The sequence below is a fragment of the Sinocyclocheilus anshuiensis genome, unplaced genomic scaffold (genome assembly GCF_001515605.1).
Source record: "Sinocyclocheilus anshuiensis isolate Anshui unplaced genomic scaffold, SAMN03320099.WGS_v1.1 scaffold1404, whole genome shotgun sequence".
Lineage (NCBI taxonomy): Eukaryota > Metazoa > Chordata > Actinopteri > Cypriniformes > Cyprinidae > Sinocyclocheilus > Sinocyclocheilus anshuiensis.
This window is the reverse complement of record NW_015546095.1, coordinates 309,991-324,528: the sequence shown is the minus strand read 5'-3', so window position 1 is coordinate 324,528 and position 14,538 is coordinate 309,991. Positions and strand designations below refer to the sequence as shown.

At 36.0% G+C, this 14,538-nt stretch overlaps 1 protein-coding gene across 1 annotated transcript; it reads right to left on the bottom strand.

Annotated features, from left to right (window-relative positions):
* Positions 1-9,775: 9,775 nt before the first annotated feature.
* LOC107700211 (uncharacterized) lies at positions 9,776-13,015 on the bottom strand. The gene is made up of 11 exons (XM_016501791.1): positions 13,007-13,015; positions 12,592-12,595; positions 12,483-12,521; positions 12,117-12,353; positions 11,543-11,869; positions 11,121-11,438; positions 10,858-10,962; positions 10,620-10,685; positions 10,414-10,488; positions 10,317-10,345; positions 9,776-10,127 (listed from the first exon to the last, which is right to left on the bottom strand). Exons 1-11 carry the CDS (start codon positions 13,013-13,015, stop codon positions 10,059-10,061), a joined length of 1,278 nt encoding a protein of 425 aa, XP_016357277.1. The 3' UTR covers positions 9,776-10,058.
* Between the last annotated feature and the right edge of the window lie 1,523 nt (positions 13,016-14,538).

The window sequence follows — 14,538 nt, the reverse complement described above, 5'->3', positions numbered from 1 at the left end:
CAAGAGCTTGTAACACTCCAAAGAGAAAGGAAAAAATGAAATCGCATCATATGACCCCTTTAAGATGTTCAGCCTGTGCTGTGTTTTCTAGATTTTGGTAATTAGGCCTGTGCATAATTTTCTGTTCACCGACATTCAGCCACTTGCAATCTTCTAACAGGACATAAATGATGAGGTATGTCTCTATGGCTTTCACGTGCACATGTACCGTATATTAAATTACGGATGTGAACCTGTCTGCTCCTGTTACAAAAACATACCATTTTGCTACTTGACTGTGACACAATTTGCATCAACTGCCACACTAAACAGATGAAGTCTGTTGTGAGAGCCTAATGAATAAGGCTGTTCTGTCTCATCTCTGCCTCCCCCTCTGATATCAATCTACAGCAATAATATCTTCTCATTTACTGAGAAGGATGACTGCGGGACCCCTCATCTGTCGGACAGAGGGGGCCATGCGTCTTCCTCCCCCCACGTGCCTGCGCGTGGATGATCTATTCTAATCACATCAATTGCACATTACTTCACATCCCATGATGTATCACTCCTCTTTAGCCAATCCATTACATATTTATCACATGCAAGCTCTGTCGAAAAACCACCTCCGTACCTCAGTCATGTACTCTCAAACCCAACCATAAGAGGCTGACATGTGGCACTGCCGCCACTGGGGATTCGGTTTGGGTTTCAAAACCTAAAAAGCACAACCTGTATGTTTACGCTGTGAGCAGAGGGGTCTAAAAAGGGCTATTGATCAGCGGCTAAGTGATGGATGGTAAAATAAAAGCTTGACAACCTCAACCCAACACCCCCAAGCACCCCCTGATCTTCAGTCAGCCGAACCACGCTCCACAGGACGCCACCAGCTACAGGCACATGAGCTGCAGGTTTTATTACCCCCCTAAGAAGAGTCGCAGGTCTAATTGGCAAACTGCCGTGCATACGCACAAAAACAGCCCTGAAAGAGTCGTACGCCGCTTCCTGCGCAAAAGGTGGGATTTATAAAAACAAACTTGACGGGAAAATTTGCGCACCTGCACGCCAACTCTGACCCATGCGTATGAACTCTTTTTCCTTGAGTGAGAAAATTAATGAAGTGAAAACAATGATTTTGAGCTCCGTTTTCATGTCGATATATATACATTTACATTAAATATTCCACTCTCATATGGAGATAAGGACTGAAATTATATATATATATATATATATATATATAGGTAGAAGCATCCGGGCCCAGTGTTTCCACATCGTCGAATCCGGCCCCCTTTAGGAACAGTTTGGACACCCCTGCTTTAGAAGATCAGGCCTCATTTATAACCCGTGCATACGCACAAAAACAGCCCTGAAAGAGTCGTACGCCGCTTCCTGCGCAAAAGGTGGGATTTATAAAAACAAACTTGACGGGAAAATTTGCGCACCTGCACGCCAACTCTGACCCATGCGTATGAACTCTTTTTCCTTGAGTGAGAAAATTAATGAAGTGAAAACAATGATTTTGAGCTCCGTTTTCATGTCGATATATACATTTACATTAAATAGTCCACTCACATATGGAGATAAGGACTGAAATTACATAAAGTCATTATGCAGAACTTAAACCAAAATGATATGAATTTAGACATATTTGTAGTCAGAGGCGGACTGTAACTAAGTACATTTACTTGAGTATTGTACTTAAGTACACTTTTTGAGTATCTGTACTTTACTTGAGTATTATGGATGCGCACTTCGATATTATGGCGGACACTGCTGGATTCAGTGGTCGAACGGTCTATTATCCAGTTTGAATTGGTCCAATGATAATGTCTTACAGTTACCGCAGCTGCACAGAGGTGTTGTGTGAAGTCATCTCTACAACATTATGAAAAGTACCGCTGTATTTGAAGGCTACAACTTGAAGAAAACGGTAAGATTTATACGTTTCCTTTTTAAAATACTTTGTTAGTGACGCGCCGAGTCAGACAATTTTACACTGCAATAAATAGGCCTAGCTGTTTCCACTCAAAATAGCTAAAAGATATTCACTTTATCAGCAAAACTGCATAAATTTAGTTTGATTTGAATTGTTTAAAACAATTGAAATAGACTACTATTTGGCCAGTGTTAAAGAATGAGATCAACTCTATTTTAACTATCTATTTTAACTAACTATTTTAAACAGTTTTTATTTTTATCTTTATCTATATTTATTCTAAAACATAACAAGGATATTGGATGCATTTTAGAAATAAAAATTAATGTATGGCACAAATGGCATTTATAGTCCGTATCTCATATTACCTTAATGTCTTTTATCTTTGACTGTGTTAAACATGGTGTCACGTGGATGGGAATATGCATGGAAATTATATGCAGATTAGGTTATGCATAGTAAAACAAGGCATTGTAAGATCAATATATGGTTATTTCGGGGAGGAGACGGGGTGAAGATGCACGTACGCACAATCTTCGCCTGACTGGGATTTATAAAGCGATTTTGCCCAGGTTTGCATGGTTTTATAAATCTGAAAAATGTTGTGCGTACGCAGAATCTAGCTTTCGTGCTTACGTACACTTTTAGGATGAATTCCACGTAAAGTTTTATAAATGAGGCCCCAGGTCTAATCCACTGGCACTGGACTCGACAATGCGTGTGCTACACCCTTTTTACAATCCAGATGATAAAACACTGCATTCTGTCAGCAATGTAACGCGGCAGTAACGTATAGAGACCTCGGCTTGTAACTATACTCTAATTACTATTTTGAAAATTATAACGTGTTAAATTATTCCGTTACTAAAAAAGTAATCAAATTACAGTAATGCGTTACTAAGTAATGCGTTACTGCCCAACACTGCTAATATATGACAATTGTGAGTGACTCATTTCCTAAAATATAAAGGCAATCATATATTTTAATGTATAAAAAACATTCCTATAATGTGTAAAAACATTCTTTTTGGGATTGTAAAGACAAAAATATTTAATAATTGTTTTCAAAATTAAAAAAAATTATTTTGCAATCTCATTACTAAGCAAATTGCTAAAGTATTTATGTAAAAAATGTTTTATTATGCTAGATTTAAAGTGAATCTGAGATATTTCCACACAAAAAAAATTTGATAAAATAAAATAATAAAATAAAATAATCTCATGATTTTTGCCCAGTCTTTAAAAAGCAGAATGAAATAATTGTATTATCCAATTTGGTGAATGTAAAATAAAAGTTATTTTTAAAAATCAAAATAAAGAAATGTAAGAAATGTTATCCAACACAGCATACTGATGTTTTGATGTTTCTGTTTATCAGTTTTCCATTGAGAATGTGCAATCAATATTAAAGGGATAGTTCACCTAGAAATGAAAATTCTGTCATCATTTATTCATCTTCATATCATTCCAAACATGTATGACTTTCTTCTGTGGAACATAACAGAAGATGGTTTGAAATTTTTTTCCTCCACACAACGGAAGTCAATAGTAACCAAAACAAGTTACCAGCATTCTTCAAAATATCTTCTGTTGTGTTATACAGAAGAAAGGAAGTGATACAGGTTTGGGACGACATGATGGTGTGAATTTTAGGGTGAACTATCATTGTAAGTTGAAATTTTGTCTAATAATTTCTCATTCGATTAGGAAAAGCCATGAAGTGTCAATCTGATACTCAGGTGTTAAGTATGTTTTTTGAGCTGTTAAAATGGCCGTGGGCTCTCTCAGACCCCACAGTCCATGCGGGTTAACAGCACGAAAGGTAAATGCTTGCATAAAAGCTTCTTGTTCAGACACAAGCCGCTCATCATGAGCAGACGTACTAAACTCACTCTTAGCGCCACAAACACAATATTCTGCAATCACGCCGAGCAGAGCAGCTCGCCTTTGCCTGTTCACGCAGAGTTTGCTCCACATTAACTTCCTCAGGTTACATGTTAATGAGGGATCCTGTTCCCGTTTAATAGCTGGCTGTGCTCAAGCCTGCACTGAAAATCAATTTCCAGTCATTTCCACAGAGCATGTCTTCTGCAGTCTCTTCAGGAGTAACAGAGGCCCTACCGACAGAGAAAAATCCATTATGGAGAGAGAGGGAGCAGAGGAGATACGTCCAGACAGAGAAAACAAGGCAAAAAGGAATCATCGATGAGAGAAAAGAAGCTACGGATGAGAGGATAGATAAAGGGAGCGAGAGAAGGTAAAAAAAAACCCACCAGAATGTTGAACATTTATCAAAAAGCAAGTGTAAGAAAGAATATGACGTACGAAGAAGGAAGAAACAGAGAAAAGAACAATCAATCGCAGATCTGCCAGACAAATGGGACGTTCAGAGATGTTGAAGGCACATATAGGATGCTCAGATTGATAGGAGGAGAAAAAGAATGAAATTCTCCGGGGAGACGTGAACACAATGAGGAGAGAGAGTCCTGCCCCTAATGACACATAATAGGTCCGTAACACTTAACAGCAAACAGTTCCATTCCACAATGCGGCCACATAGCAGAAGGCATTAAATATTCATTTCCACCTCTTGAGATGCCGGTAAGCTGCGTCATCAGTTTGACAGTTGATCATTATAACCGCCTCAGCGGCAGGACACTGGAGAGACAGCAGCCATGAGGAGCACGCTTTCACTTTAGGATCTGAACACCAGCCTTTGCTTAACTACAACTGTGTCCAGCAGGCAAATATTTGGCAGTCATTGAACCATAAAACAACCTGAAACCGAGTAAAGCTAGTAGCTGTGAAAAACAGACATTACATTCAAAGAGGAAATGCGCATCAGTGCTGTAGTCAGATCAGTTTTTCATGTAACATGTATGCAAAATCACTCTCAAATATTATGGGAACTAAGGCACATTTGAAATAACTGATGACCGTATGGAAATATTTTTCATAAAGTCCTGGATATAGAGGGAAGTGAACTCATTAAATTAAAATTAAAGTGCAAATGTGGAAGATGAGGAGTGACTCTAAAATTAGCACAGGATTTTCTGTCCAGCCCTTTATCTGTGCAATGAATGAACCTTTGTCGCCACAAGAGAGCTCGTAATAGAGCAAACTGGAATTGAGGAAAGCAATATTAACAGTAGACTAGGTTATGCTCATCATAATCATGGTCTCACACGCCTTTCATTTTGGCTGTAATTAGTTAAAATGGTTCTATAATGATTTATAAAATTTACATTTTTAACATCCAGTGTTCAATAGTGTAACACTGGCTTACAAGGCATCATCCAGTGTGGTTATCTTTTTTTTTTTTGTAGCACCCTACAATTTAATAGAACTTTAGTATGCATTTACATTTATGTAAAAATGAATGAATGAATGAATGAATGAATGAACCTTAATTTCAATAAGTCTATGTCTGGAATAGAAAATTAACATACTACAGAATAATAAATATAATAATAAATGTAAATAATAATAAAAATAAAAAGCAGCACAGTATGCATTCCTGTATGTAAAAATAATCAGTTCAAACTTAAGTATGTAATATTGTTTTCACATAATGACCTCGTATTGCTTTTTTAATTTAGTGAGTGACATTCTTTTATCTTCAAAATAAATGTTATTTTCCACCTTTAATCCCATTTTGAATAGATTCAATAGTTAAAACAATCATATCTAGAAGATGTTCAAATTTTTGTCTGTTGTCACTTCTGTTACATTCGTCACTCTTGAAATGAAAGGTGAAGTTACGTGTAATTCATTGTGGGATATAGTATTCTGTGCATACTTTGTTGTATACTGCACATTTTCAGTAGCATCTGTGTATTCTGTGCATAAAGACATACTACATAGCACTGCAAAATAAATAAATAGTACAAAATGTCTAGAGCAAACCCTAATTAGTATATACAATAAGAGTACTTCAGCTGCTTCCTCTGTAATGAACTCAAAGTGAGTGTGCTGATGCAGTTCCTGGCTCACAGCAGGAATTCGAGTAGCAGGGCTAATGCATGTGTGTGTGTACGTCCTGCCATGTTTGAGACTGCAGCTCAGAGCCCCCATTACACAACAGGCTCACTAGGCTATTCACACTTGTGTTGCAGTGCTGGAGTCTGCACGCCATCGACCCTGCTGTGTCCTAGCTTAACCGCTACTCAGGGAGAGCTAGTCTGTCTGCGTCTCACTAACACTGCTGCTATTGAATCTGTTGGATATCAGGCATTAGTCTCTAAATATGGACATGAATATGGACATGATGATATCTGAATCTTTAAAATATGTGTTCACATTTTCAGTGACCTTGTATACCTCTTATACGGTATGATTCTTGTATATTGTATGTTTCTCATTATCTCAAGGTTATTTTTGTCGCAAACTAAAGTCTTAATAATGTCAAATGGAAACTGCTTACTAATTAAGAAACACCTGGGACCAGTTGCATAAACCTAGCCTCTATGTTAAGACAGTTTCTCAAGAACTAATTTGACCAACTAGCAGTTAGCCAAGGGGTAATCAATCTTATTTTTTGGATCCAACTTAGAATAATCTACTTTTTTTTTTGTAACCGAAAAAAAAAAAGAAAAAAAAGACTAGTTTTGAAGAAAAAAAATTGATGACTAACTTGTAAGACTAGTCTAAACCTTTTATGTAACCGGCCCCTGGTCTAAATGTGCATTTTCCTCCTAACACTAGGATCCACCTTAGTTCCTAAAATCCTGAATTCTAACTACAGAACTGCTAATGAAATGTCACAATAGCTTCTTTGACCTTTCCATATTCAGTAACACTAGAGCAAACATGCCCTTTAGTTCTTCAGTGAAACTACCATTCCTTGTTTAACATTAAGATTTTGATGGTGGAATCCCATAAATTATTTTACTAGGGCCTGCATCCAAAAACACATACTCTCTGAGTCGGTACTTATTTGTAAATATGTGAATATGTAATTATTTCACAACAGATAAAAAGTATTTTCTACATAATGATGATGAATGTGTGTTGTATGAATTTAAACTGGACGCACTGCATTCGTCATGTTGTAATTTTCATGTGACCTACCAATCTTCTCCCGTGGCCTCATGGAATAGTGAAGTGTCCATTAGATGCACACTTCAGAATCTCGCTGGAAACAGTAGGTTATCTGGGAACTTTTCACCTACTGTTTTAATTAATACACACTACTCTTTTCACATACTGTTTTTCCTACTATATAGTAAGGAAGTATGTGATTTCGGATGCAGCCTAGGACAATTTCAATCCACCTTTCTATCTTATAGGAATAGGAAGTGAAACTGAATATACTATCAGGAGCATCTCACTCTCTCTTTTCCAAAGGGAGTGTGCTGTTCCTGGAAGTCCCCTTTCCCTTTCGATGTCCATCATAACGCATCAGCCTCGAGTCCCAGTATCCCAGCATCCCCTGTGCTCTCATTCACTCTCTCACTGTCTGCCAGTGAGCTACACTTTACTGCATGTTTAAACGCTGTGTTTTTCCCCCTGAAACTCACCATTTTATATGTGTACTTAAATAGCCGGCGTGTGAATATTATGTGGCCATAAAAAGCAGCTGAAATGCAGCATGACATTATTTACACTAATAAAATGCTGCAACACATCTGATTAAACTCGTAGATCAGGTTTGGTTCTCTCTATTCATACTGTTTTTTCACTCTCTTTGCACTCGTTAATTAGCATATTAGCAAAGCTCCGACAGTAAAAGCTTGTTTTCTGCAACAATAGCTGTTTAGCGACAGGGCTCTTGTTCCATTACAAAAGAATAATATATTCACAAGGACACATTTCCTCCAACATACTCAAGATTCATGCCCCAGGAATGTATCTGCACGTGAGAAACCCAGACAACAGACATCTGGTGCCATAGACATCCCAAGGCGTACCTTATCAGCCGTACGCAAACGGTAAAGCACTGCTAAATCCCTCTTCGGCTGTTGAGAATCTAGTTTGTGACTAGCTCCGAATTTCTGAATATCAGTTTTTCATATTCTATCATTAAATTCCTGACAAATACACATTGTTATGCAAAGCATAGGTTGTTATATTTTGTTTTTTGGATACTGGGTATGCTGGTGTCCCTACAAAGCTTCTTAACTGGCTTCACCAGCAAGTCTCCCAGTATGTGAAAACCAAGGGTTGACCAGCATTTCTGTCAGGACCACTATCGTCAAAGATGATTGACAATTAGCATACAGTTTGGATTGGCGGTATGGTTCTGTTCTGGGCAAGAGAGCAGCGATAACCTCCCCCCCCCAAATAATTCTATGTACACATTTTAAAATTAGTCTGATTCAAAGGATAATCAGAAGGCTGAATCCTGACTGACAGAGGAGGAGCTGGGGATGGAGGAGGATAATTAGCTATTGAGTGATGCGAAAACTGCTGATAATACTGAGGGACCTTGTATATGAATGCTTAGATAGGTGTCGTATTCCTATAGGTAGATGGGGATCAGCTGAGAGTTAGCTGATGCAAGCTTGACTAACGTGACCTGCCAGCACTAACGCTACGCTTGATTGTTGTTCGTGAACAGCATGGCTATACTGGTCCACAAGTTACACCAGCATCTAGCCAGCTTCTAAGTTCATGCTGGTCTAAAGTGGATTCAGCACGGTTGGCAATAAAGAATACTATTTTAATGGATTTAAAAGCCTGCACTTCCTTAAGCAATATATTATGTTCCCATTGATTAGACTGATATGATTTATTTATTTAAATATCATTTTGGCTCAAATCACTGTGAATATAGAATTTTGCCAGCAGTGACAGCAGTAACTGTACAGTTATATATTTCATTGCTTTATATAAGTGTCATATAAGGAGATGTACCCAATATATAACTCAAACTCAAAAGTGTATTGAGGGTTACATTATGGATATTATTCTTGCTTTCATTCTCACAATCTACATTCTGAAATTTGCATGTTCTTCTTCATCCATAACCATATGTATCAGGATGGAAAATGTGAGCTTGCATAAAAATTGAAACAGCTGAAGTGTCTGGAGTGATGGATAGAGTAAAGCGATTTTATGAAATTGAACATATTAATTCTAAGTCAAGGAGATTAAGCCGAGCAGAAAAGCTTTGCTTAACTAGAAAAGGTGCTGTGATTGTCAGTAGTTGAAAGTAAGACTTTGGATAAGAGTCTACCTATCTTGACCATACTCATGGTGCTCCTCGTAATAAGTCTTTACTGCACGATGTGGTCAGGACCTTAATAAAATGGGATTATCTGAAGCCTACATTTAAAAAAAAAGACAAAGATGTGAGTCAAAACGTGTTAACCTTGGTTATTTTTTTCCTATACGCAGCCCATTCTGTCAACATCTCCCCACAGAACATTGTTTATGTGCATTGGGATTCTGTCATACTCTAATTCATCACTCAATGGTTCTACTTAGCAGACCTTGACAAGTGTTTTAAAATCCCCCCATGTTTAAATAAAGACACACATTTATACAAAGCAGAGCAACCTTGAGTTAGTGAGGAGCATTATCCCTTGTCCATAAAAACATCCTATTCAAACTACTTTTTTTTTCCACACTTTTGTGTTTTAGATTGAAGTACATTGAAGCAGCATGTTCTGGGTGGATTCCAGGAGGATGAATGTGACAGACAGAGAGAGTGAGAGAGAAGAGGATGTAACTGCATTATCCTTTTTTGTACTTATACTTTATTATTGTTATTATTATTATTATTATTATTATTATTACTATTCAAGAATGTTTTCAAACAGTGCCATCAAATGGCCATTTCACCAGCATGCATGCACATATATGAAGGCACCTATAATAATACAACAAAATCAAAATCATAATAATATTTGGCTGCTTAGTTGTTGCTTTTACAAATGTGACTAACACAACATTAATAACAGGATGCAATTATCCAGTTTCAGTCAGTAGGATTAATATTTGTGGTGGTGGTTTAATGAAGGCAGTTAGGTCTGAGAACCTCTAAATGTGTTTGTCTTATGTAAACAGACAGCGCCATCTGCTGTTTAATAAAGAAAATGTTTATACTTTCTCTGTGAGTTAATAGTTTGAGGTTCATAGAAAAAATAAAACATTATATGAAATTGTGTCTCCCTCATTATAGACTGGAGGAGTTATATTATTAAGTCTGAAACCTGGATTTCTTGAAATGAATTGTTGCGTAGGTCACACTGTCTGATGTAACTGGTGTCTGAAAGACAAGATAAATTAATAGCAAAAAAATAAACTATTTTTGGGGAAAGGGACCATTACAATTGGCAGAACAATAAATTAATATCATTACTTAAATGTAAAATATATACATTATATTAATATATACATATACTGTTTTGAACTGTATATTAACAGATGCATAATTTTAATTAATATCTTCACTCACCTCATCTCTTTTATTCATGTTTCCTTTTCCTGCAGACAAAAAGATAATTATGAGATTATGCTGAAATTTTGGAATTCCTGAATGAAACTGATCTTACCATATCTGTTTCTTCTTATATTACGGTATATTTCAGGACTCTTTTCTCTGTTTTCTGGTGTGCTGCTGCGCTCTACTGGAAGAGGATGAAGAAAAGTCGATCAACACATTTTTTGGAAAGCTTGTGAACAACAGTCAACATGATGCTAAGGTTGCCTGAGTGTTTCTATACCGATGCTACGAAAAATATTTTGTTGATTTAAATACCTCTGTCATCCCTCATTTGGCTGATATTGATATAGACTGGTTCAGACTCCTGAGGGTCAGAGTGCACTGAAATGATTGCAAACACAGCAAGAGTTACACTTTGAAAGAAAGAAAGAAAGAAAGAAAGAAAGAAAGAAAGAAAGGACTGTTCCATCGTGTGCTGTGAAAAGAATCAAAAGAGAATATTTTTTAAAGATGTACAATTGATGAATGACTGATTATTTGATTGTTTTTGTACCTGACATTCGTTTCCTGTAGCAGTAATACAATAAAGCTCCAAGCAGAATCCCAGTAAATAGAGTCAAAACACAGGACAATGTAGTGTTTGCCTGTTTGTTGATTACTGAAATTAAATGAAGACTTTATTAATAAATTAAAGGTGTTAATTACATCTGAGGATGAGCTAGAACATTTACAATGTACATCTTGAGCATACAATTTCATTCTGAGTTAAGGTGAAAATACAGTGATAATGGATGGATTAATGGATGAAAATATGACCTTGGTTTGTTATAGATGAGCTTTCTGTTGGAGCATTTGTATTTAATGAGGTAAGATTGATTGTTATAGGGGCCAGAGCTCTGAGTGTATTCTCAGTAAAAACTGCACACTGCCAGTCCGTTTCATAGCTGGCTAGATTCACTTTGAGATGTAACATGTTGTTTATTTTTTTAATCATAATTTGCTGTTTGACCAGGACTCCTCTGTTCTCCTCCATCCTGAGCCAGACCAGAGTCACTGAATCAGTTACTTCAGAAACCTCACAGGTAAGAACCACTGAGTGACTCCTCAACACACCATCAGGGGGCTCCACCGAGACTGAAATCAACAATAACATGAATTACTTTTTAAATGCACTGTCTAATGATCAAATGTAAGTGAAAAATCAATGTATTTATTATTAATTTATCTATTTCACAAACCTCTGATGGTGCGTAGTATTGTGGTTGTGTAGACTGTTGTTTCAGCAATACACCTGTATGTCCCACTATAATTGAAGTTCACAGGTGAGATGTGAAAGATAAAAGCTTGACTATTGTATGTTGTTGAAGAACCTCTTCCTGGTTTTATTGGCCCTTTTATTTGAACTTCTCCTCCATTTTCAACAGCTATCAGATCAGTCTGTGAATTAGAACTTGACTCCCAGGTCCACTTCCAGTTCTGATATCTTCTGGTAGACTTGCAGATCAGTGATACATCGCTATTACTGGAGCTTTGTCTGTAAATGGTTTGACTTTTACCATGTGAATCTGGAAAAACAGTTAGGTAACCTGGTGAGTTTCGGTAAATACATCTATCTCAGTTAGTACATAGTTCATTTCTAAACATATTTGTGAAAAGCACTGTCTTTCAGCCTAAACCTTATTTTCTTTATTTTTTTTAATGACTTCTGCACATTTAACCTATAGTCTTCTTAATGGAAAATGTTTAGGCATACAACAGGCATAAACACAGATTTAACGTAAGAATAACATAATAACGTAAAAATGTACTTACGTGAAGTAACATTAAGTGTGTGAATCCTAACAGTTTGTACTCTTCCATCTTTCATCAATCTACAGTAATATTCCCCTTTACTGCGTTCATCAACAGTGTGTAAGATGATGTAGGCAGAGTTGTTGTACATCAGAGTGGTGTTGGGTGTTTGTTCTCCATCTTTCTCCCAGTGCAATGTGGAGGATTTAGACAGGAGAGGAACGTCACATCTCAAAGACACGTCAGATCCATGCTGAACTTTGAGAACCAGAATATTAGAAAGGAGTGTGAGAAACTGCAAATATCTTTCTAACGTTAAAAACATTAAAAAAATATATACTTTTTCATATTTTTTAAATATTGTTGCTGTACAGAAAATCAACCAACCTTTATTTTGGGTCTGAACTGTTTGAATTGGTGGATATGCTGTGTAGAAAGAAAATCAATTACAATTACAATTACAAACAACAAACACTGCAAGATAAAATCAACAAACCTTGCTGAGGACACAAATACAGTATGTTTTCACCAGCATTCTCAAAATATTTGAACAAAGAGAGGCTAAGACTGTATGCTTTATAAATAAAACTGGTTGTCTGTAGTGGTTGTTAATCACACACTGACATAGACATGTTTAGGTTAAATTTTTTGAATAAAACCGTTATATAGAGCTTAAAATAAATATTTAATTTGAATATAATAACAGTGGATATGAAACTGCAGATTACTGTACATAAATTATTTTTTTTTTTTCAAATGGCATGAACATTATTAAATCATTCTATAATTTATTAATTTCTAATTAGAATTTATGTTGTGTTGATCGACAAGCTGCATAAGAGGGAAGAATTAAGATATCTAGAAAGAATATTCTTCCTTTTGATATGATCAGTAGTTAAAGTGAGACTCACCGATAGCATGAAATCGGGAATAAAATCCACACATCAAAATAAAGATTGTAAAATATGTAAGTGGCATGATTCTTCTTTCCAGTGCCTCGGATAAAGTGATGCACCCTGAAGAGTTTAAAGAAAGTGCTAGCCAGAAACTTTTACTGGGCGGTGCAATAGTCAGAAATCTCTATGCAATAGAAATTCATGTCAGCTCATGAATTTTAAACAAAATTTTCATACAGAGAGATGAAGAACTAATTTATTTTACAGTGTTGCCATGTTAACTTACATGGAATAAATGTCCTAACAATCTATCTTCAAGAAAAAAGAGAGTATTTTAAACTCTTCTGTTTGTACATTTTATACAGATGTCTCTAATAAACCCATTTAGGTTATCTTGCATAAATAGAATGGCATGTTTGAAAACTATTATTAACTACTATTAAATAATAACAATAATAATGAAATATTATTTTTAGATTAGTCTGGTTTTCTCAATTAGCTAATTCCCAGAGCAGCAAATATGAACCATCTTTAGGTTTCTCTCAGGCACACAAATCTTTGATCTACACTCACAACTGTACCAACTTACCAAAAGATTGGGGTCAGTAAGATTTTTTTAAATGTTTTTGAAAGAAGTTATGCTTACTGAGGCTGCATTTATTTGATCAAAAATACAGTCAAAATAACAAAAATATTATTACATCTTAAAATGACAATTTTCTATTTGAATGCTTTTTAAAAAAAAAAAAGTAATTTATTCCTGTGATGTTAAAGCTGAATTTTCAGCAGCCATTTCTCCAAGTTTTTTGTGTCACATGATCATTCAGAAATCATTGTAATATGCTGATTTGCTCAATAAACATGTCTTATTATCAATGTTAAAACAGTTGTGCTGCTTAATATTTTTGTGAAAATTGTAATTTTAAGGATTTTTCGGTGAATAGAAAGTTTAAATTTATTTGAAACAGATTTTTTTTGCAACATTACAAAAGACTTTACTGTCACTTTTGCTGAAAGTATTAATTACGAAATTATGTACTTGTCACAGGGGGAACATGCAGCCTTCTTAAGGTTTTTCAGTGAAATTAAATGAAAGAAATTAAAGGGATCCTATTATGCTTTTTCACTTTTTCAACTTTAGTTAGTCAGTAATGTTGCTGTTTGAGCATAAAAAAAGATCTGCAAAGTTACAAAGCTCAAAGTCCACTTCAAAAGGAGATATTTTATTTAACAGAAATCACTTTTCAAAAACTAAACTGAATGACTCGTTTGGACTACAACGCATATTTTCCGGGATTTGTGATATCACAAATATCGACGAATGGGATGAGACCTGGTTGAGCTGCACTAGAGAAGGCAACGAGTGTTATCACTATGTCAGAGACACGCTAGCTTTCCCAAGGCAGACGAATTTGGAGTGATACTGGTTACAATCATCCAGGTTTAAATTGCGCTAAAATTGATTTGATTTTGAAGCAATATTTACTCTGAAGCTCGCAGTGGTAAGGGACATGACATTTCCCGACCAGGCGCCGAGTGCTGCCACT